The following is a 25,273-nucleotide window of genomic DNA, read 5'->3' on the forward strand; positions in this document are numbered from 1 at the left end:
TTTTTGTGGGAAAAGTTAAGCTGAAACACATCAGCTTTTCCACTGACCACAGCTAAATTCTCTTTTTTTGTGGGCTTTAACATTTCCTCACCTCTCTCACCAATATCTGGACATTAGGAAGTATTACTTTTCAGAAAGGGTGGTCAGGCACTGGAATAGGCTGCCCAGGGAGGTGGTGGAGTCACCGACCCTGGGGGTGTTCAAGGAAAGGCTGGATGTTGTGCTGAGGGACATGGTTTAATGGGAGCTATTGGGAATAGGTGAACGGTTGGACTGGATGATCTTTTAGGTCTTCTCCAACCTTGGTGATTCTGTGATTCTGTGATAAGATCTATCAAGATGGCAAAAATATCGTTGTTTTGCTACAGCAATTAGGTGAGAGTGTTATGATAGTGTCATGGATGTGATTTTAGCTGTCATCCTGAAAATCCTCTCAGATGTGGATAAATTATGGGTTGCTGAAAAAGATTGTTTTACATGTTCAGCAGGGGAGTTGTTAAATATTTGAGTTGACTAAGATCAGACATGCAGAACAGGAAAACACATATTTTGTTTTCTTCTTTTGCAGCTTTTGCAAATCAAAGGCTGTTGCTGGTTTGGAAGCAATACAGCAATGAATTAATTGGTTTTAATAAGAGTACAGAAGGATACAGCTACCATTGCCACCTTTCCTCGCCCCAGATCTGTGCCTTATGGTATGGGAAAAAAGTATATGAAATATAAGCAAGGCTGAAGGAGCAACCATAGCAGATGGACTGATGAGACTGGCAATGTCAGGAACAGATTGGTTGTAAGGATGAACTGTAGGGAAGTAGCATGCATCTCTGCTGCTTACTGCATTTCAGTGGCCACAGAAGGGTGCTGGATTTCTGCCTCTTGAGTGGTAACTGAGGCAAGTGCCTTGAATTGTGCGGATTGCAATCCCAAAGGCTTTTCATGAGGATACTGCTATGTGAAGGGGCAGTTTTGCATAGGGCACCAGTACTGGAAGACAGCAAGAGGAGGCCAGCAGCTTATGGTGAAATGAATGAGGGAAAACTAAATAACACGGGAATGGTAATGTCAGCTTAAATTGCCAGTCTGACATTATGGATGGTGAATGGGTACACAACTAAATTTTCTAGATTTTCTGCCTCTGTTGAGGGTGCTGCCTCCTACAGGCCATGAGGTTACATGTAAGTCACCCCTATGGTGTGATTGTAAATGCTCCATCCAGTCTGGGGCCAGCCAGAATCTTCCCTATGCTTTTGTTCTTCCATCTCTTGCAAACACATGAGGCCAAGTCCATAGTAAAAGCTTTCAGCATTGTACGTAAGCATTGAGAATGAGGAAGAAACTGCTGGGATGAAGTGCAAGTTGGTAGAGAGCATGGAAGAGCAGAAGGAACTGGCATGTGGGTAGAAGTTCTTAGAGTAATGAGAATTGCAAGAATGTGAGTGCAGTTTTAGATGCAAAAATGAAAGAAGGCCAAAATGAGGAAGGAGAAATAGAGTGGGAGTGATCTTTCCCTGGAGGTTGTGTAATTATTCATGAGGAACGAGGCTGTAGGAATCAATCATAACTATGTAGAAACTTTTTATCTGTAGGATCCTTGTCTCCCTGTTGAAGTTGGAAGGTATGAGGCAACTGTTATGTAACTGAAAACGTGACCATAATGCTTATGCAAAATGGAACCAAGTTACAAGGACATGTCAATCATTGTCATTATGTAATTGAATATTTGACTGTATGAGACAACCACAACAATTAAAGGTATTCTAAAGGCCTACTTTAAAAAAATAAGAGTTGGTTACATGCAGGAAATTCCAAAACTGACAACAGAATCAAATGAGATCAAGAAAGAGAAGAAAAAGAAAAGGTATATAAATTACATTAATTTTAAAACCACTCTTAAAAAAAAAAAAAACAAACAGAGCGTGTTATGGAAACCAGATTTCTACAGACTCAAGGCAGTAGAAACTATAAGTAAATCAGTGAATACAACTTGTTTTTTTAGGATAAAATTTTATTATAAGCTAACAGTTTCACAGGCACATAAGTGTCTTGGTTTTCAGAGTGCCTTGGTTGACTTGCTTAGGACCTTGATTCTGAGTGTGTGGTGGGATTCCTCTTACCTAACTAATGTAGACACCTAATATTTGTCATTTTAAATTTAAGACAGTTATTTTGGGCTGATTCAGAATCAGAGAAGAGAAAGACTTCTTCAGTCTGGGATGTCTGTTTTACCAGGGGATGACTTGTCCTCAAGAAACGCCTATTATCTCTATTACTTATAAAAAGAGCTTAAGACTTAAATGATCCACTTTCAGGTGATTAAAGGCATGAAATAAGTCCTGTCAGCTTAATATAAGACATCTACCTTTGGAATCTGTAGCTCTAATAGCTACTTGTTGATCTATATTTGAATAACCAACGTTTGCAAATTGTGCTCTGTATATTTGAGTTAGCTCTCAGTGGCTGAATGAGCAGTGCAGATGCAGATGTACTCAGCCAGGTAGCTGACATGCTAGCAGGAAGCAAAGATTCAAACCTCACTTTTGGAGGGTGACTTGCAGGAAAGAATGTGTGACCACAGTTGCCCACATTCTGCCAAAGCTGGCATCTTTTCTCTTGATTCAACTGTATTTCAATTTTGGCTTAAATGATCAGATTCTCCTTCAGGGCTGCTTGCGAGTTTTCTCTAGCCGTGGGTTTGTTTGATTGTAATATTTAGCTTTCCAGCATCTGTATATCTCATGTTACTGCCCTTTTCAGATTATTACGCTATTCAGATCACAATGCAGAAGACTTAGACTGCATTCAGAGGAAGAAGATGAAAAGCAGGAGATGTGCCAACAGGATTTTTTGTCAGCATTCTTCCCTAGGGCCATCTTACTCGCCTTGCTTGAGACCTGACAGCTGTCTTGGTAGCTACACCCTTACCTGCTTCCTTCCTCATCCTTGTTCTTGATGTCAAAATCAGTACTTCTGGTTTGGCAATTCTGACACGGGGAAGAAATTACTAGGCAATGGTGTATTGATAAGCAGATAGGAGAGTTGTTTAGAAGAGAAGTGGAAATACATCTGGTCCCCAGAAAGAACAGAGATTCCTGCTTTCCTGATGTGCATTTGCTTCTGGGCTGCTGACTTGAACAGGGTGACAGATAAGTGCATGCCTTTCTCCTGGTTGCATCAGCATGTACAACAGAGTCAGAAGGAACCTTCAGTGAACAGAGGTTTATGTGGCTGTGCCCGGGAGGGATCACAGCATCCTGAAGCATCATTACAGGGATATCTCCTGGTGTAGTCTCTGCCTTTTGCCTTGGCTTAAGTGCTGGAGTCTGCACCCAGCTTCTGAACTTCCAGGCTTCAGAGCTCATTTGCTGGCTGACAGCAGGCAGGAGTCCCTCTATTGGTATCATGTTCCCAAATCGTATGACAAACAATTGGGCTTATTTTAGATGCAGAAAGAAGTTTGTAATCCCTACCTTGGGAATTACCATCATCTTAGGAATTAGTGTTCTTTTCAGTCATTTTATGAGGAATCTAGAAAAGATCTCCCTTCTCCCATTGTTCTGTTGAAAACAAAACCTCTTGTCAAGTACAAAGCAGAAAAGACAAATCCAGAGTAAGACTAAAAGTTGGTGGGTATTCAGTCCACATAGTGCTCCGTGGTAGTTTACTCTACTCATTCAACATCACCTTTTGTTATTACAGCTCACTTTGGATATGGCTGACCACACTGATGATTTCACTATTTTACTTTATAATCACAGACTCCTTTCTCATTTATTGAGATCTCTGCATTTCCAAGTAGGCCATCCTTTATTGCAATATATCAAACAGATATAATTAATTATGAGACTTTAAGTATATGTATGAAAATAGCAATGATTTTTGAAACATATAACTTCAGCATTTCAAAATTATTTTGTTGAAGGAGATGACTCATGACTGAGAAAAAAGATACTGTAATTTTGTTGAATTTTCCTATCATTAAGAAAATATTATGCTTTAATCATGAAGGACAGCAAAACATGCAGACCAAGTAAAACTGCATAGTGGTATCAAAGAGAAGTGCATTATATTTGTCTACAAGTATGTATTTTTATATGTGTTTTAGCACTCACTTTTTTTTTAAAACAAACGAATTTGAGAAACGAAGTAGAACTGTGGTTCGTTTAATATGAGCCTGAACTCTTCTTTGTCTTCAGTCTACTGCTTCCATATCTGTATCCCCTTTTTGCTCTGCAGGCTGATCCTGGACAAACAGCTCTGCTATATCATCCACGTGTTCTACAGCTTTTGGTGTGCTGTTGGTGGATGCTGGCATATTTCCAAGGGGAGCAGATGTGTTTTGCATAGGTGTTGTTGGCACACCTTCAGGGGTTGCTGGCATGATTTTGGGAGATGTTGGCACACCTTCTGTAGGTATTGGCACGCTTTCTGTAGGTGTTGGCACCATTTCTCTGGGCATGGGCATGCTTTTGGTGGGCTTTGGCATGTTCTCAATGGGTGTTGTTGTATTTTCAGAGGATGCTGGCATGTGTTCAGGGGGTCCTGATGTGCTCATGCTGAACTGCTCACAGTGGTTCCCGGCCTCTGACTGTGAGGTGAGATGACAGGGGAGTTCTGGTACAGAGATGGCTTTACACATTTGAACATCGCATGTCTCTGGATTGCTTCTGTTGCTTGGAAAGGTCTCCTCTGCTGAGTGGGACACCCTGAAAGCTTCAGCTAGCTCCTGCAGCATGTTCTTGTCAGCAGCACACAGCTCAATGCTTGCCTGCTCACTGGAGGAAGGGTTTGTATTGTCATCGTCGTCTTCTTCTAAGATATCATTTCCATTCACCTCTTCAGGGAGCTGTGCTTGTTTTATTTTTCTGTACAGTTCATTCCTCTCTTCCTGCAGAGCTCGGCAAAGGTTCTCTAGCCTCTGGATTTTCAACACAAAGCACTCATATTCCTTGGTCCTCATGGCTTTCTGTGGTCAGAGACATTAGACAAAGGCACAGGCTGAGTTTGTGTGCATGTAGTTCATTTGTGGAATTAGCAATTAGGAAACAATTTGAGATCTAGGCAGTCCTCACAGGACTCTGCAAGGTGTCTGGCTTTCTCAAACTGCTCTGCGATTACGATGACCTTTGGTACCAAGGCTGCAAGAGGAAATTTGCCCTTGTTTCTGTACTGCATTAACATTGGCCATAAAGATTTCACCAAGAAATATTTGCAGGAACACCTGTCAACAATCTGTAGAGATAGAAGAACATACTGTATCTTCATACAGAAATGGATCCAAAATCCTACCTCAACCTCAGTTTCAATGAGGCTGAGTGTGTGGGTTGTTTGTTTGTTTTGTGTGTGGGTTTTTTGTTTTGTTTTCTTTTTTTGGGGGGGAGGAGGGGGGGAGGGGGGAATCTCTGTTACTTTTTTTTCTTTTTAACTTTCCTTCTAGATTCTGTGAGAGTTGCCTGACTTTGAACATTTTCTTGCTTCTACACCCAGTGAGGAATCAAGAAATATCAAAATCCATAGAAATGAACAGAACTACAAAACTAGCCAGAAAGACCCAGTCCAAGTTCATTGTAAGTCTGGGCTGAAACTTCAGGCAGGCTCTTATCTTATCTGAATGAGTTCCAACATGCTTACTAATTTCCTCTGCACTGTTTCTCTGACATTGTGGTTAAAACTATAGTGAGACACAATGCTTGCTTTTGGCTCTTAGAGTTTGCCTGCACAAGAAGTTAACAAAAGAAGTGAATTTAAAATTCATTTGCTACGGCACATTTACACTCTGAGTGAATGCTCTTATGCAGAAAGAAAGTATCTTAAAGTGAACTAATGCCAATTTGCTTCTCTGTGAGAGCATTCACTATCATGCATTTTTAGAGCACTTAAAATTCACAGTTACATAGTTCAGTTTGTTGTGGACATAATGAATATTTCAGTATAATCTAAAAGTCCCAGTAGTTGTGATGTTTGTGATGTTTGTCTTTTTTTTTCTTTTAAAAGATCCAATAACCAAGGTAACTTGAAAAAAATGACCCTTAGATTCAACGTATATATTTTTTTTTACTTTTGACAGTTCATTGCATTTCCCACTTAAACTGTTATGTGGTGGAAGGGGTGCATCAAAAAGCCCGCTCACCTCTTCAATCATATCCAGTAATGCTCTGTTACAGTTCTCAAACCTGGATTTCCATGTAGCAGTATCCTTTTCCAACTTCTTCATTTTCTTTGTCATCTATAAAATCAAGAAGAAAAGCTGAATCACAACAGCAGTCCCACACTGCAGATGGAATTAGGACAGCCCTTTCACTCAGGTCTCTGTCTGTAGTCATAACTGTTCTCCAAGATATGCAGAAATGTCCTAATCCCAGTTAAAATTACTTCACTGTGACATTTCAAAATGGAAGTGTCAAGAACAGAGTTCAGATGTTAGCTGCTACTTACTTTCTCCATCTCCTGTTTGAAGGTAGCAAACACTTCATTGCTTTTTGTCAATGTTTTCTGAAATTCTTCAAATCTCTCGGAGTAGAGAGTGATCTACATTAACAAGAAAAAGAAAAACAATGATTTCAGAGTTTCCAGAGCAGTGAACTGAATGATAATACCTTGCTTAAGTAGAAGATAATACAATAGGTTGGGGTTTTTTTGGACATGTGTTTAGATACTAATGAAGCACCAATATAAGTGACCTAAAATTCTGTGTATATTTTTAAGATTGCAAACTATTATCATTTGTTTGTTGCAGAAAGATAAAATGAAGAATAGGAAGACCTGGGCTGGTGACCTTTAAAAAGATCTGGGAATTATGGATGCTGAGTTCATGAATGCTGCAGCTAGGATGTCTCTGTGTTGGTTGCCCAGAAATGAAAGAATTCTCTAGAAGTGGAAGATTAGTGGAAACATCTCCCTAAGTAACTCCATAGAGGCTTCAGGAGGACAGCATTAAAATCTGCCTAGATTTCCAGCCCCCTGTTTTCTTCACAAGCTCTGTATACAATAGAGGCTGACTTCTTTAGGGTAACCTATGGAACAGAAAGTGGTAATGGGTTAAGTGAGCCATCTCTGTTAGTGCACTGGGCTACTGGAGCGTGGCAGGGACTATCCTGAGTTGGTATGACCACTGATGTGGGGTAGGACTGGGCAATGGGGTCAGCTCTAGGTAAGATCCAGAACCGTGTCTGAGCTAGCACTAAGCCTTGATTCATCTAGCTGTTCACCTGGCTTATCAGATACCCAGCAAGCCAGATAAGAGCTAGGTGTTTTCCTGATTACCTTGCTTCTGAAGTCTGAGAGACCTGGGGAAAAGGCATAGTGAAAACCCTGGAGGTGTTCAAGAGACGTGGGTGTGGCACTGAGAGACATGGCTTAGTGGGCATGGTGGTGATGAGTTGACAGTCGGTCTAGAGGATCTTAGAAGTCTTTTCCAATCTTACTGATTCTATGACTCTACGATCACCACATCAAACTGTAACCACTTCACCTCTCCTATCATTGCAATCCTAGCCCTGTGGCTCGGGTCCATAGCATCAGGCAACACTCCATGCTTCACTTTATGCCACCACTGAATAGGAGCATCTCTACTCTTTCCCTGTGTTATTTGACATGGGGGCACCCTGCTTCTGAGCAAAGCCCAGCCTCTGCATGAGGCCAACCTGCATTCATCCCTGTTCTGTAGCTTAGGAGAGTTGAGTGGGCTCTCTGTCAGCTCTATTTTGCAGCCTGTGTGTTCTACAGCTGGAGGCAAGGCCAGCAAGGACAGTGAAAATAATCTCCTGGCATCCTCTTCTGCTAGCTTCACTTCATTTCATGAAGAACAGAAAAAAGATCTTTAGCAGTTTGCCAGAATTTAAGACTAGGCAGGGTTTGTATTTTGCTATCAGTTTACCTCTGGTAGTCACATGAATGTTCATCTGTGGCTGCACTTTGTTGTAAGCCATATTTCCCTGTTTTTCCACATAAATCTGTGAATGTTTTTAAAAACTCTGTTCTAAAGATCTGAGGTTTGGTTTTTATATCAAATTCCCTCAGTTTCTCCTTTTCCTTTTATTTATCTATTTATTTATTTTTCCTCCCCTCATCCCAGGTGGGGAAGTGCTTCCAAAACCATGAAGGATGCTCTCTCTATAAAGTACAGATATCAGCTGTTCTGAAATAATCTCAGATGTTTTTTGGTCCCTAGGCACCCCAACAATGCTGAGATGGTTTGACAGTTCATCAGCCCAGCCTGATAGCTCTTGTTAGAGCAATTGGAAGGCTGTGTGGTGGGTGCAGAAGAGTTAGAGGCTCTGAGCAGCTGACGAGACCAGCTGCCCTCTCCCACACCAGTGTAAAGCTGAAAAAATGATTAACCAGGAGCTTTTATTTCCCCTGGTGCCTGCCAGTGCACATTTCCCTTGACGCTGCACTGAGAGAAAGAGGATATAGAAAATGTCACTAATAATGGGGTAGGTTTAGTCCTGATTTTCAAATTGGATATAGTTATATTATGATTTATTTTCATTCTGATTAGCTGTTAGGGTGCCTCTGGGAATATGTCATTGCCATAATTGCAGTGTAGTGTGGATTTGCCCAAGCTAAGTTTAAATGAGGCAGTTAGGGCCTTGGTGGCTGTGAACGCACCTCTGGTTGCAGCCCTTCTCTGCCAAGCTGGTAAATGCATGGCAGGTTAATCCCTGCAGAGCTCTGGGCTGCTGATGTTGGAGCTCGTTGATGAACAGCATACGCCTGTGTATTTATGTTAGACTGCAGCCAGGGCTGTGACTCATACGCAAACAGAAACTTGGAAAGCTTTACTTTAGCAGCCCGAGTGCCACCATATAGATGGGACCCTGATGCCAAGTGTGCTTTTTCAGTCAACCTGATGGCTCTATAGAGCCATCTGCTGCGAGGTGAGGAGACTGGCACGAGAGCCTGAGTTGAGACCTTCTCTTACAATCATAAAATATCCTCGGTAGGAAGGGTCCCATAAGAATCACGGAGCCCAACCCCTGGCTCCACACAGCACCACCCAAAATCCAAACCCTATGTCTGAGAGTGCTGTCCAAATACTCCTTGAACTCCAGCAGTATGCTGTGCCCACATGCCAACTGCCCTCTGGTTAAGAACTATATTATGGCTCCTCCTTGTCTCACTGACCAGTGTGTTCTCATAATGTCCATGCAGTTGTCCTGCAATTATTTATTTGTTATTTCATGCATCAGGGAGCTTTTATGCTCTTTCTGTTTTGTGCTTGTACGGTGGCATCTGGTCCATGAGGGAGATCCATCAATGCTACCATACTGGAAACAGTACTAATTATTACTATTATTATTATTCTCAGTAATTCCAAGTGGAGGCTGCTGTCTAGGTGCCAGAGCTCACATACTTGAGAAGAACAACTAACTGCATGTTTCACTTCAGCACGTGAACCCCTTAATTTTAATATAAGCAAGTCTGCAAGGGGCACATGTATTATCAGTGCCTTTGCAGGCTTGTTTGACTGGATTTTCTCTAAAACCATTTTTTTCCATTTCAAATGTGTGCTTAATATATTCTGGTTCTTATCAGTACCTTCCCTTTCATTACACTGGCTATAGAGGTCTGCCTGCATACAAAACTCTTGCTAGCTGAACATAAAAGTGTAACTAAAACCACTCAGAAAATTGACCTGCATTTGGGACTAACTCAGCTGGAGGCCTTTGAGGTTTGATCACAGAACCTGTCAAACAAGTATCCACAGCAGTTCATGTGATGTTCTTTAGTGTGCTACCTGCTTATCTCAGTCTTTGGAAAAAACTTATGAAGGACAGCAGCTCTCTTACCATGTCTCCAGGTTGTCATTTTAACTCTAGCCCTTCTTGACTGCTCAACAGATAGGAGTTGGATCGTCTGCAAGAGCAGAACTGGAACAACTTAGTAGTGTGCCAAGCCATAAGCAAGGGCACTGAATATCCCTGCTGATGGGTGAGGAGCTGAATGGCTGCAGGACCAAGTGCCCTAAAATTCTGTGGGGAGGGACCATTCTCACAGACAAGTGGAAGAAGATAAGTTTACATGGCTAGTTTTTTAAGTGTAGGAAAATCTACTGATGCTGTCTCTTTTTGATATGAAAGTCTGTCATATCATTTAGATTTCTCACTTGCATTTAAGGTCGATTATTGCATTGCGTTCAAAGCGTAGGAGGTAACTTTTTATCCATTGCCTGTTTCTTGCTCTACTGTCTTTTGCTACAGCCTGACTTTTAATATAATTTGGGGAAATCATTTTATTTTATAGAATATTTCAGAATCTAAACTTAACACTGAAATCCTAGAGGTCCCTTGTATAAGCCCTCAGTTGTCAAAAATCAAGATAAAATTGATAAAAGCTCTGTTGTTACACCCCAACTGCATAGCACATCAGTTCCAATTTGGTGTATGTGTTTCACGTTTATACCTCAGCATTGTGCTGGATTAGAGGCATGCATGCAGGATATTTCTGCTAATTAATCAAGCCAAGATACTCATACTGTTTTGTGGTTTAGCACTGTAGACACTCATAAATGCCACAGTGTGATATGCAGTATGGGACGCTGTGTTGGCTTCACAGCAGTTTGTGTGATGAAGAACGAAGCTAGAAAGGATTCACAAAAAATAATTTGAATACCTAAAATATGTGTAATGGGCTAAAAATGGGCAAACAAAGACACACCATGCAATCACCTCTCCTACGTCACCTGTGCCTGCAGGACTGTCTCCTGTTCCTTTAACATTTTGGCCTGTAGCTTCCATTCTGCAGCTTGATTGAGGAGCTGTGTTTTGAGCAACAGAGAGAAAATTGTTAGATCCTGTTTTATCAGCCGGAAACCCTCAATCTACAGCTTCATATGCTTTTGTTACTGCTGACTTAGTAAGTAGTGATTTAACTCTCATATAAATGTAGCTGGAGAAATTAGGCAAGATAGAATATTTATTGCTATCCTAAGAAGAAGGATACTTGAATATTAGTTCAAAACCTGTTTAGAATGAGAAGTGCAGTATCATATGCTCTAAGAGGTATGATGTTTAACCATATCTTCGTGTGACTTGTGGAGAATGGTTACAACACCTTCTGGTACTGTCATTTCAGTGCAGCTCAGATTAAATTCCTGATTTCCTGTGAACGGTATGTTTTCTTTTGCATTAATGATCAGTACTTAGCCTACAGATGTGTTCACAGTCAGACTTGTGTAAAAAAATCTGCAAGCTTCCAGGAAGGGAATGCATAGTGTCAGACAAAAACAAGCTCTGGTGTCTTGTTGTTTTACAGCTCTTTTTCACTGACGTGCCTTCAGAGGAGACACCCAGCTCAGGATGATAAATGCCTCACTTAGATCAAGAAGGCAGCCCAGGAACAGCTTGATTGCAGTTTCATCCCTGGCTGCTCCTGGGAAGATGTTATCCCTTTTTCAGGGTATTAGTAAAATGACATTTGGACATGTGGACTGCACACTGGAAGATCAGCTGAGGGTAGGAAATTGTAGGAAAGAGATACACAGACTGCTACAGAGTGCAGTTTGAAATCAGCACTTTCAAAGTGCTTAGTAATAGTCTAGCAATTGGTTTGATCTGAAAGCATGAAATATTGATGAATATTGATAAATAAATGAAATATTTATTGAAGCATTAAAGAAATGTCTATTGTCTGCCAAACATGTATCAAGTGTTACTTTTACTGGCTAGGCCAAATGTATTTCAGGAAAAAAATGCAAGTGGCAACTTGAGAAATGATGACATAGGATATAAATAATTTAGTCTGCCACAGAATTTCTTCTGTTGGACTTAATTGTACCATTTGAAATGGCAAAGCTGGACTCTGAAGCATTTTCAGAAAAGTTCTGTTTAAGTCAGTAGAACCCACTTCTATTGGAAGTGAAAGGTGAGTAGAATTCCATGTAGAAAAAGTATTTGATTATAGTAAAAACTTTGGTTCTAAACATTTAGTTAGAAATAACACATTCAAACTACTTAATGCCACCTGGAAAAAGGGAAGAGGACACACCTTACAAATGCTGGTTGAACAGTATAATGAATTCTCTCCATCTCCAGCTATTTGTGGCAAAGAGAGTGAATAAGATTTATTGTACATAAATATATAAACTTAAGCGTATATATATTTATATATAAACTAGAAAAACATTTCTTCCATCCATTTGGCCCTCTGATGCAAATCCACTGAATTATTCACATCTACCCTTTCCTGGACAGGAATGATTTCATTTCTACTTGGTGATTTATTTTGTTTCGAGGATTTGAAGGGTATCTGGATCAAATGATTTAATGAAAAGTGCTTTGAAAACATCCAGAGCTACTCAACCCCAGGCCAGTCATTACTTCCAAGAACTGGGCTTTTATCTGTACTCCTTAAATCTTGTCTAGGGTTACCTTCTTTTCCAGGACATCTGAGGTAATGAAGAGGTCACACCTGCACTGCCATGTCTTCTGCTACAGTATGAAAGATGTAAGAAGGCAACAAAAAGCCACTTCTTTTGCCTGCTAATGAAATTGTTCTGTACTGTTGACCCATATCACTTCTGTAGCCATTGAAAATCTAAGAGTTAATAAACTATTCTGTGAGGGAAACAAGCCTCAGAGAGGTTTGCCCAAATTAACTTGCAGCCTGGGGTCATCTGCAAACACCAAGCTGAGAGAAACTGCATCAGGAGAACCGATACATGTATTAATCGGCTATGAAGTAGTAACAAGGAGCCTGTATAATGAAACGAATAAATACTGAATGTGGTGTTTACAAAACAGCACTTCAGTGAAGTGTGGTGATGTTATACAATATAATTAGAGCTATGATAGCTGCTGAAGGCCCAGGCAGTCATATCATGCTCGTGGCTAAAGGAACAAGAACACTCATTCCCATTTAATGACATAGATCTAGGGAATGGCTTTGTGAAAATTGTTTCTCTCTTTTTTGCTGCCATACTTTGCATATTCCAATTATGTAGACATCTGATCATTACCTTTCAGTCACACACTTGAAAGTCACAGAGGCTTTAAACTGCAATTAACTACAGTTCAGAGTTTGCTTTATGAGTGCTAAAAACATATGGTATGTTGGGAGAGTCACAAATAGTGCTGAGCAGTTATGGGATGATGGTAAAACTGCATCCTTAGATCAGGCTAACCCTGTGGGGGCCATCATGCTGCTATGCAGTGTGGATGATTGCTACTTACATAGGGGACCATATTCTTGCTGTATGTGTAGAATGAATTGTGCAAGCAATAAGACAATTTTGTAAGAGATTCTGCCTACTGAGCTGTGGTTTGCATGCTCTGCAGGAGAGGACATCTCTCCCTAAATGAAATAAAGAAATTTTGTATAGGAGCAAAGATTCCTGTGTGGAAGAACTGTGTAGGAAAACATCAAAGTGAGCCTCCAAGGAGTAATCAAATAGATAAAGAATACAGAGATTTTCATTTAAAGACATCTGAAAAGTCCTGCAGCAAAACTCATGTACAAGGATGTAAAAATTTGTATGCAGAGAATTGGTATGGACAGGATGCTGAAGAAAGGGCTCTGACTCTGTGCAATTGAGCTAATGAGAGGTAACCCTAAATGAAAGGACTCAGTCAAAAACATCTTGATTTCATACATATATATATACATGCATACTCTCACACAATAGCTGAATGGGTGGGAGAAAGAGCTTGGCATTATGAGTGAGGTGGGAGACTAGTGTAGGCCAGCTATCTGGGTGCTGGGCTGACTGATGAATTGGGATGTGCTGATTATGCCTTGACTCATTGCATGGCTTTTGGCTAATCACTTATGTTCTCCAGCTAAAGCTACCTTGCTCCAAAGTGATGTTACTAATATATCACCTGACTCCCTCTAAGGCAAGTCTTTTTGAGCATTAGCTTCAGTAGTGTGAAAAAGTCTTTGAACACAATGCATCTCATTATACACCCACAGCTTAAAGGCTTTGTAGCTTGTTTTTGAATCTGCTGTTTCATAGATGCCAGTCATATGTTCAGCAAAGCCAGAAAGGAAATCTCCCACTCCTGTATGTATGTAGATGGAGATGACATCTCTTTCCAGACATGGGGATGGAATAAAAATCCTCTCAGAGTTCTCTGATGCAACTCCTGAGCTAGTCAGAGGACTGCTAGGGACTACAGCTTTCTTTCAGCTGTTGAGAGCCTGGAAGTTCCCTATGCATAGCCTTGGCTGCAGCCACTGCTGAGAAAAGGATCTGTGTGCCAGTGAAGAATGTTGGTAGATGTTAGGTAGTTGTGAAAATGCTAGGCAGCCTGAGGAAGTACATTTTGAACCAACATGGAGAGGGAGGCTCTGCAGAAGAGAATCACAGAATATATATCTATATATATTATATAGATATATATTATATATAATATTATATATTACGTATAATATATATCTAGAATTGGAAGAGACCCACAAGGATCATTGTGTCCAACTCCTGGTTTCACACAGGACTGCCCAAAAGGTGGACTTGACTGCATCAGCTCCTGGTCACCTCCATTTATAAAACTGGACACACAGAAGGTTGACTGGGGAGACTCTGAGCCTGGTGGGATATTGGCCTTCCACTGATTCAATCACAAGCACAAACCCTGCTTGTTTAAATGTGATCATTTACCATGTGAAGAGATGGAGTATCAAATATCAGAGCCTTTGAAAAAAACTGATGGCATCATTTGACACATTGTGACAAATCAGCAGAGCAGTAGTGGTGAGTTGGCTGGAGAAGTCTGTGCTATAACCTACTGCTCACAATCTTCAAAATCTATAAATGCTCCTGAAAATAGCCTTTCAGATGCTACTGCTTTGCATCAAGCACTATCAGAAGTAATAAATCCTTGTCTTATGCTACCCTGCTCCTGTGTCATGGCTTGGACCAGAATAACCAATATATTACTGAAATATTATGCAGCTCTCATCTTGACCTTCAGTTAGGTAAAAGACAGATAGATTAGCACGATAAGTACATATTCCTTTTCCTTCTGATGTCGCTCCTCTGCTTCCTTCATCATTTCCTGAGACTGCTCCAACTTGGCATCCACCAATTTCTGCTGAAGTTCTCTGTGCTTAAATATTTTGTCAAGGTGCTGCAAGAGAATAAATTCTGCTGAATGTGCAGGTTTAGTTGTGTACACAGACCTTCATGCTCATGCATGCACAGCTATCTACTGGGACACACAGAAGACAAAAATATTGCAAAGCAGGAAGTTTCCCAACCCACTGCAGTTACAAAAAAGCCATGGTGCTGATAAGAACAAACTGTGCCAGAATTTGCATAGGAAAGGAAATGTGTTTACATCATCTATTTTGATGGGTAACAAAACAAAAACAACAACAACAACAAACAATTAGCATCTTTTCCAGTTCCACAATACGCGTATAAAGTCATCTGTATAATCCAATATAGTTGTGGATTATAAAGCTGCCCATCAATTACAAATATGTTGGGGATGCACTTTTTTTTGGAGCTGCTAAGTGGCCTGTGGTTCTAAGCCATTGTGTGGGTAAATGTGTGATGACAGGCTGCACCTCCAGTTCTTAGGGAGTGCGTGTGCAGCTCCTATTGTATATATATGCCTAGTACACCCCATTTGATCTGGCTTCACATAGATAATGTGGGCTTGGAGTGCTTGGGTAAATGAGAGGGGATGTGGGACAGATGTGCCAGAGGTCTCCTATGGCCTGTAAAACTTCTCTCTCCGCAGTGACTTTCAGGAGGTGAGTGTTGCTGATTGCACTCTTCACTGATGCTGCATTTAGATAGAGCTCAATATTCTGAGCACATCCTTCTGCTTTACATTTTCCTCTCATAGAAACAATAAGACAGGAATGCACATTTCCTTCATTCAGTGCAAGATTTCATACAAGATGCAACAGATTTAGGAACTAGTGTATTGCATCGGGCATTCCAGATTGTGAGGACAGGTTACTCATGTTTTATTCAGTATGATAATGTTGTCTGGTTGCACTGAGCCACACAATAAGCACATTTGGAAACAATAAAAAGACCCACTGCAATATGTGCTAGTGTTTGTCATAAAATCACCACAGAAATGGGAGCTTGGGAATTTTCTGAACTGCTCTAATGTTTATATTTAGAGATGTAATTTTCAATTCATCTATTATCTACTTGATTTTACTGTAAACGTTATTCCTGCAAAGAGGAGTCTATTCCAATGCAAAAGGTCTGCTTTACCCTGGTTATTAGCTTTGTTTCTGGGGAAGGGTCACCTCATCAACCTGTGTCTGGGGGGATCAGAAGTACATCTGGCAGTGGGCTGGGCTGTCCAAAAAGATAGAACTGGGAGGTGCTCAGTGAGCACTCTGGAGTCCTTTGGGATTTGGGGGGAGCAGTGAGTGAACGGGGGTAGAGATTAGCAGGCAGCTTGCCATCTTGCTGCATGAGAACCTCAATCCCTTTCCCCATTACCATTAGAGCTGCCACGAGTACTGCATGCAGGGTGCCATCGGGTCAGCTTTTCACCCACATTTTCCATGTGGCATCCTGCTGGTTTGATGCATGTAGAGCCCCAACTGGACAGCAAAGCACAGCAGAAGCTACCCACGAGATGCCCAAATGATGGTCAGTGGGGATGTCATGTTCAGAGTGCTTTCCACTTCCCTCCATGGAGCGGGGTTTGCTGCTGGTCCCCGTGGGCATTGCAATGCTCACCTCTTCCCGCAGCTCATACTGGTCAATAATGCTTTTCAGCTTCTCTGCCAGCTCTGTGTTCTCCTGGCAGAGCTTCATGTTCCTCTCACTTTGCTGCTCAATCTGAGCCTGGATTTCACTCAGTGTGCCCTGGAAATGGTTTGTTATTTCTTTCCTCTTCTCATCTTCCTCCCGTGCCCGCTGAATTGTTTCCTCCTGTATTCAAATGGGAGAGAAGACAGGGTAAGTAAGATGCATAATAAAAGCGGTTCCAAAAGGAACTGTTTCAGAGTAGCACAAGGCTACTCTTTGAAGGATTATCTGTGTTTATATTCCTCTTCAGAGATTTTCTTGCTTTCATGTGCTCCAACATTAGGCATGATGCTAAATTTACAGAGCAAATTATACAGTGGTCTTGAAAAAATTATAGAACTAAGAATTTGCATGTGTAAAGATGGATGTAAAGCACAGATTCAGATCAAAGCAATCCCTGAAAAGGGGATGTTCATGCATGCCTTAATTCATGAAACTGCAGCACAGCTTTTGCTTTGGAATAAGGTATTTAGTGAAAGTCATTGAAAGCCCTTTTATCAAATTTCTTTTTTTATTTAATTTAAAATTCACTCTTTAAAACGCATCCTTTTAACTAGAAATCCTCGTATCAGGTTTATGGAATTTGAGGTTTCCACTTTTCAAGAGGGATAATTTTCTGTAGAATCCCTTTGCAATCCTCCTTCCCTTACCTTCTAACTGACAGTTATTTGAATGGGTAGAATCAAAGAAAGATCGTGGGCTGGCTCTCAAAGAATCAAAGCAGAGAATCAGAACCTGGCTTGGAGAAAGATTGATGGATTATGTTTTCACCAGTTATTGCAATTCTGTTTTGGATTTCGTTTTATTTATGAAAGAGAATGGGGAAATAATTTAGATTCATTGCTTTCAATCACAAAGTATGGACAATTTTATTTCCCGCTTGTTTACTTCCAGGGCAGCCTGCCCTGATGGAGAATGCAATTCTCATACGAAATGGCTGGTATCATATCTACTGTTGTTACAAATCATGCCAGAACCATTTTAAGAAATCTCTCCACAGCATGCAAATGGCACACTCTAATAAGGTTTTGACTATTTCAGCTATTCATTTACATAAAAGTCTCTGATAACACTGCATATGCATATTTTCTGTAAATACATCTGAATAAAGCTTTTGCTGACTCGAGTGAGGTATAATTTATATCATAAATGTGACAGAAAGGGTGTTGATTCAGGTCCTATTCTTAAAGCAAGTTGAATACCAAGTGCCCCAGCTCTATGCCCCAGCTCTACTTAGCATGCAAATCACAAGAGTGATCTTGAACAACTGCTGCTCAAGGTAGAGGACATTTGTCCTTTTGCTGCCAGGATGTTATAGAGATGACAATGCCTTGGATGACAGGAGGAAAACTGTTGGAGCCATCTGCTAATTATACAATAATGAGCAGAAATCACTCCAAAATCCTGTTTGTGCTCTGCACTTTACACAAGAACATGTGTGTGTGCTCACAAACAGAATACAGCGAAGTGTGACTCCAGAAGGGCTTCCACTCAGAAGAGGTGGAATTATTGAGTGAACTGGGCAATGGCTCAGGGGTACGGGATTCCTGCTTCAAAACCTGGTGCCAAAATTGAACACAAAAACTTGAGTTCCTTCATAGATTTAGTTAAATCAGAACTTTGTTTTACCTCTCCTATGCTGTTTAAAAACTGCTCATGGCTCTTTCTTCTCTATGGCATAGGCGCAGCCCTGAGCAAGGAGAAAAGCAACAAGGTGCCCTCCCTTCAAGAAGTCAAAGGCAGACTGAGAAACTAAACTTGTATGTCTGGAATCTTATTTCCATGGCTTTGAAACATCCTTCTTCAAAAATATTTTTTTTGTTTTAATGGACCAAACAGTGTCATAGCATAATGTCATTGCTCTGATTTAAAGCTCACTGAAGTAATAAATCCAGCTGAATGTAAAATGAAAAACTGGTGTCTTGCACGTAAGTCACACTAACAACTCTGTTATGAGGTGAAATTAGATATCTTGAGAGTAGTAATCATGCAAATATATATATATTTTAAGAAAAGGGGATGTGTTACACAGAGAATATTGCATCCTGCTCATCCTTCCTTCTGAGTTGAATAATTATAAAGAGTACATGCAGAATGCAAAAATTCATGGTTAAGGATACCGAAAACCAAGAAGCCTCCTGATGCACGGCAGAATATTTATCTTGACCTCTTCTCCTTTGGAGAACAAGCCAAAAGATATCTGTCTGTGGGAGCTAGGGTGTGCCCCACAGGGACTCCAAGGAGCCTTGAAGGGAAACAAGAGCTCTCTGTGCCTGGTGCTGTGCTGTACCACTGAGCTGCCTGCAACACTGCCACTCCTGTATGACTCTAGATTCTATTACCTTAAGGTAATATGGGCTCTGCCTCAAGAGTTTGCTCCTCTTCATCTCCTCACTTGGGCAGGCCCAGTCTGATAGCCTCAAGCCATCAGCATCACCCAGACTATTATCACAAGGCTACAGCCCCAGCTCTTTCTTTAGACTTGGCCCCATAATGTGGCCTTTTTTTTTTCCAGTAGGTGCCTTAATCTCTCCCATTTCAAGACTCCACACTGTTAAGAAGTTCCTTTAAAAGGAAGTTTGTCCCCATCTGGGAGGACTGAAGACTGCCCTCATTTACTGCTGTTACAGCCCTTGTAACTGTGTGGAACCCAGTGCCCCTGCCTTGCTTGGTTGTGGGAGCAGAGAAGAGTGTTTTTGGGGCAGTGAGTTCTTGGCATCACCATGGTGAATTTATAATGATGCGAGAACCACACTGTCACACTCTGTTTAATCTTTAAACACTTCGAAATTAGGCATTCAGTTCTAATGAGAAAAACAAATAAAAACAACATTGTAAATTCTTTTTTGATTTCCATTTGTGGAAGACTAAAATCCAGACTTAAACTATTGTTCCCTTTCCTCTGCCCTTAATCTTCGTACTATCTGCCCTATACAAGGTATACTCTTGTGTCTTATAGCAGTACTGCTATCACTCTCCAGTGTTTTACTGCTAAAAATGTAAAAAATGCATTGAATTAAACTAAAATTAAACTGTAAAACTAAGACAAAGGTATTCTGTAGTTTGGATTTAGTGCTGGAATGTGAAATAATCTGCAAATAGAAGTGCAACGTCATCTCTAGTCCTTATTTCTCTCTAGGACAAATCAAGACAACTGTTAATCTGCTGAAGCCCTATCAGCAGAAATGATGTTACTGCAGATTCCACATTTTCAGTGAGCTCTACTCACTCCCAGGCAGCCTGATCTGAGCTTCAGGTCTGCAGTTTAGAGCCAAACCCATAATCAAAACTGTTGACTGTTGTGACATTTGTATGAAAGTCATTGCTTAATGCCTGTAGCAGGAAGGACAGGAGAGATTTATGTCACTACAAGACATCAAGTAGCCACCAGACTGTCAGATAATTGGCAGAACATGAACACAATGCAAAGAAATGAGTTGCTATTGCTCATAGCAGAGCTGTTCTCCACTGCAGTGGGAATATATTCTGTTATTTTCTGAACATTTATTTTGCTTTTCTTGGAGGGAGAATTAAACATCTGTTTTCTGCTGTGAAATGCAACAGCAAAGAAATAATCTGAATAGCTGGACTGTAAGTAAGTGAAATTTTGAGGCCAGTATCAAACACTAGCCAGCAATTATCTTCTCTGATGCACTGTGAATTTTCAGTGCAGCTCTGCATTGCATATTCATCGCCACTTGGCTGCACCAATCTCCAATTAATGGGAGCTCCACACAGCAGATGAGTAAAGATGACATTTACATGACGTGATGTGCATATAATGTGCCACATGGCAAGTCAGAGGACGTTCGTGATCTGGGCAAGCCAGGTTTCTCCTTTGCTATTAAAATGATACAATCTCTGACAATTTTTATTTTCCAGTCTTTGGAATATAATCAGAAGTGCTAATCCCAAGAGCTAAAAAAAAATTATGAATCAATTTCTCTGTTCTGCCAAAGCCAAAATAAAAATTACTTAAGCATGAAGTTTTAAGAATAACACACTGTGGATTATCCTGTTTTAGGCCCTCTCAGTACAGTCATAAGCAAAAGAAAATTACACTCAAATAAACTGAAGATGAGATTCTGGAGACTCACAGAACTCCAGAAGGTAAAGCCTAAAGGCAAATATTCCATTAACTGTCTTAAAATTGTTAGAGACAAAAACGGAGAAAAACATCAAATGTCTTCTTTTATTAATTCAATCCTAATTCATTCTTCAAATATATTGTCATACTGACTTATTTAATTATTATTTTATTTTATTTTATTTTTAAATGCTAAAAAGGCAGGAACGAGAGGAAAAAAAATATCCAGTGTTTCCTAAAAGTTTTCTGGCTCCATAGAGAGAAGTGGCCAAAATTTGGACACTTCTTACTGAAAGATTGGTTTGGGCATTTTCTGCCTCCCTGGCATAGCTACAGGGGAAAAAAACAGAACAGAGTGAGAAATTGATGATTTTATTCCGGAGACACCGTCACAAAGCAAAACAGCCCCACAGATGTGAAGATGTTGGAAAGAGATTTTTCTAAATGTAAAGATGAATTGCATTATAAACTATATGCAAGCTGAAATGAAAGATGATATTCTCTAATAGAGTGATTAGTAAGCATATGGCAGCTGGGAAGATAGTGCAAGTCATTCAAGAAAACCAGTTTCAAATATGTTTTCTGAATATAATCAGTTTTTCTCTATACCTCAGTTTTCCACTACCTTGGACATAAATCTTAAGTCATAAATTATAAGTCTTAGATCACTCCAAAGCAGGTTTATATTTCTACTGAGAGATTTTCCCAAAGAAGGTTTGGTAGATCAGTGTGGATTGATACTGAGGTTTTGTACGAATAGCAGGCACAAATTTAACTGATGGTTTCAAGCTACCATGACTGAGTGCCTGGAGATTTGCCTCTAGTTTGCCTATCCATTAAACTGCCATCCACCTACTCATGCACTGCATCTGTTTAGACATTGCCATTCCCTCTCACAGATACATTCTTATCAACATACAATAAAAGTTGAGGTTAGATCCTAAAGGCCTGCTTCTGAGTTGGTAAAAATGAGTAGAAATCTGTTGATAGAGGTTATATGAGGTATGATTCTTGCTGCTGAGAATTCATGTGTGTAATACTACAGATGATTATATCCCCATTAAGAAGGATTTTTAATAGACCAAAGCAGAAGCTTTTTGTATGACGCCACTGTCACTGACATTCACTCAAAATAAAAAAGTAAGATCACAACAGAAATGTATTTCCTGAACGTAAGATTTTTCAAGAATAGTCATATTATAAATTTCACGTTTAAATGGCATGATGCACCAAGGGGTAGGCAGATGTGATACATGGATCCTAGCCTTTTGGCACTCCTGAACATTTCCATTTTGAACTGGTGTTCATAATCCAGACAGCTTTCACGAGCAGTGTCAGCATCCTTACTTTCTTGAAGACTGATGTCTTGAAACAAGTGTTCAGATTGACAGATATCACAGATCACTTGAAAATGCCTGAGTACTCAAATAATGCAAAAACAGCTGCCAGATTTCTATGAGTCCTGTGTAGCAAATCTGGTGTTTGTATTTCTCTGATGATACACATGCATTCACATTTGCAGTCTTGGGAATCTGAGAAGATACTTTCTGTAAGACCTGATGCAGCTTAAAAAACACCCTTCTCCAGTGGTCTTCTCCACTCTCCACTCCACTTCTCCACCCTCCATGCCAGCGTGTTGAAGCTGGACTGAAAGTTGGTGTGGCAGCCAGGCCTGGATCTGGGTGAATGACCCTTTTGGGAGGGAAAGAGTGATCTGCCCCAGCAAATGTGGCATAACTGGCCTGTTGGCACTACTAGTTTTCCCTTTGCTGATCCACCTGGTAACATGACAAGGACTTACAGCTAACACTGGTGAGACTGGAATCACAGGATCACTGGCTGAGGTTGGAAAGGACCTCAGGAGACTGCCTGATCCCATTTGCCTGTTCAAGCAGGGCCACCCAGAGCAGGTTGTCCAGGTAGCTTGTGAAGATCTCCAAGGAGGCGACTGCACAGCCTCTCTGGGCAAACTGTACCAGGTTTTGGCCGCCCACTCAGACAGAACCACCTGTGTTGTGGTTTGTGCCCTGAATTCTTGTCCTGGCACCAGGAACCACTGAAAAGAGCGTGGCTCTGTCGTCTTTGCACCTTCCATTGAGGTATTTATAGATATTAATGAGATCCCTCCTGAACCTTCCCCAGGTTGAACAGCCCCAGTTGAACTCAATGCTCAATAAACAACTACAACACATTCAACATTCAGAAGCACTTGGACACTTCCAAAGGAAGAAAAGAAGGGCCTTGATGTAAACAGGCATAAAGACTGGAGCATACGTTATTTGTCTAGAGTTTGCTTACAATTTGGTACTGAAGCGTGAGGTGAGAAGGCATTGGTACCTTCTTCAATCTCTGCTGGGTACCCTGATGTAGCCAACACTCACCTTGAGGGTTTTGTTGTGCCTCTGGAGCTCCCGGCACAGGCTCTCAAGCTTGCTGCGAGCAAGGATGGCTCGGCTGTGCTCACTCTGCAGCTGATCCTTCTCCTTGGTGATCTGGGCCTGCCTCTTCTGCAGGTACTTGAGCTGCTTCTGCTCAGCACGATGCTCCTCAAGCTGGGCAGGGAATGGGAATTAAAACAAGTGGAGAGGAGAAGGAAAGAAAAGAAAGTGAATTTATCTGAAGGGAAGCTGTGAGGTTTTATTTTTGTTGTAATTTTAAGAACTGGAGCAGTCGGTAGCTCTTTACACAGTGAGATTTCTCTAGATCATGAGATAACTCAATAGCTGCTCATTCTGTTTCACAGCTTCATGAAAAAGAACTCCCAGATTTCCTAGAAACCCAGAAAACTGTTAAAAAAAAAACAAAAACAAAACAAAACAAAAAAAACAACAGCAGAAAAAGCATGGGAAACCAAGGAAAGAGCTTGCGCAAAAGCTTAGCTGCCGTTGGAAGCAGAAGACCTGTTGTGGTCTAACGCTGTGGGAGGCTACATAGCACACAGCTGTTCACTCACTATCCCCCACAGTGGGATGGAGAAGAAAACTGAAAAGTGCCAGAACTCGTGGGTTGAAACAGGGACAGTTTCTTGTGCACCACAGCCTCCTCGCTGGCAGGGCAGTTTGGGAAGCTGAAAAGGCCTTTACTTACTGCAAGTGCTGCTCAACTGAAAACACCGGTGTGTTATCAATGCTATTCTCATCCTAAAACCTAAAACTCAGTGCTTTACAAGCTACTAGGAAGAAAATTTATTCAACCCCAGCCAAACTAGGACAAGGCTTTTCAGGGAAGAATTTCCCCTGAACATCCAGTGGGCATCTCCCCTCCTCTTTGCCAGTCTCCTCTCATTCATGGATTGTCCGTCAGTTGTGTTTCTGAAGGCCCCTGCAATGAGGATGGGTTACAGGGAATCAAACCTCTTTCTGGCTCTTTGGCTCCACCTAAATTCTGAGGAGTATAAAGCCTGGCAATTGTTTCTGCAGATGTGTAGGACCTGTGTTGCCCGAAGGGCTGGATGGGAGCACCATGTTGGAGGTGGGAGGAGAGGGAGCATCAGAACTGCCGATAGCAGCTCCACAAAGATCGGTCATTCCCTCTAACACATGCCTGTTACTGCCTGTTGGACAAACTTGCTGTACTGCAAGTTAACACTGTAACAGAAATGTCCAAGAAGCATTTCACCTCTGAAGCTTTTGATGATTTCTTCTTCCACCCCAACCTGCAGCAACCCTTCTCTCTATTACAGGCATGTATGCATTAAGAGATGTTCCTAAAATCCAGATGTTTTCCAGTTACTCATGAGCTACAATATGAAAACCTTAATAATAATATTTGCTATTAGGGCACATTATTTAACAATATGATACTGCTGGTACTGATTATTAACCCCAGTATGACTGGGAAAGTTTATGAGTGTAGAGAAATGATGTGATGCTCAGACAAGACAGATGGCAGGAATAATATGTAGCACTTTCTCTGCCCAAGGATCTGTTTTCTGCAGATGTTCTGTGATTTATGCTTATAGTATGGAGCTCTGCGTATTATCAATCACATCACTGCTAGTCATACCACAAACCAAAGCAATCACCAGCTTGGAGGATATTTACAATTTATGCTCAACTTTCAGCATGAGTTCTGTGTATTTTTACCCTGGAATAAAGGCCTCTACATCTAATCAAGTCGGAATAATTCTTCTAGTATTGTAGGGAAAAATAGCCTCTCTGAAATTAAAGACTTGTTTTCCTTTATAAACTTGATTTTGGCCCCTTTTTCTTCCCTTTTAAAACACAAAAAAATGTTCTTTTTCTTCACATTTTTCATGTGCAGCCCGTGCTTAGCAGATAATGCTTTGTCCAAATTTAAGATGACTTGCTCAAGCTGTGTTTGAGGTAGGGGATTCAGAGTGAAATAGCTCTTAATCACGATACCAGAAGCTTCCAAGCATCTTTTGGTTTGTTTTTTGTTGTTGTTGTTTTCATTAAAAATGCCTAGCTCTAGAAACTTAGGTTTGAAAGTTCTTAGAAATA

General features: G+C 40.8%; 1 protein-coding gene across 1 annotated transcript in view; it reads right to left on the reverse strand.

Moving 5' to 3' along the window:
- Positions 1-595: 595 nt before the first annotated feature.
- Positions 596-25,273, reverse strand: part of TXLNB (taxilin beta) — a 36,123-nt gene continuing 11,445 nt past the window's right edge. The window contains exons 4-10 of the mRNA XM_052674748.1: positions 23,192-23,362; positions 16,652-16,846; positions 14,946-15,065; positions 10,682-10,756; positions 6,433-6,525; positions 6,128-6,223; positions 596-4,963 (exon numbers count right to left, since the gene is read on the reverse strand). Of these exons, the coding sequence (XP_052530708.1) occupies positions 4,190-4,963; positions 6,128-6,223; positions 6,433-6,525; positions 10,682-10,756; positions 14,946-15,065; positions 16,652-16,846; positions 23,192-23,362 (1,524 nt within the window). The 3' untranslated portion in view covers positions 596-4,189. The remainder of the gene's footprint in view (positions 4,964-6,127; positions 6,224-6,432; positions 6,526-10,681; positions 10,757-14,945; positions 15,066-16,651; positions 16,847-23,191; positions 23,363-25,273) is intronic.

This window comes from Tympanuchus pallidicinctus, unplaced genomic scaffold (genome assembly GCF_026119805.1).
Source record: "Tympanuchus pallidicinctus isolate F22 unplaced genomic scaffold, pur_lepc_1.0 scaffold1, whole genome shotgun sequence".
NCBI lineage: Eukaryota > Metazoa > Chordata > Aves > Galliformes > Phasianidae > Tympanuchus > Tympanuchus pallidicinctus.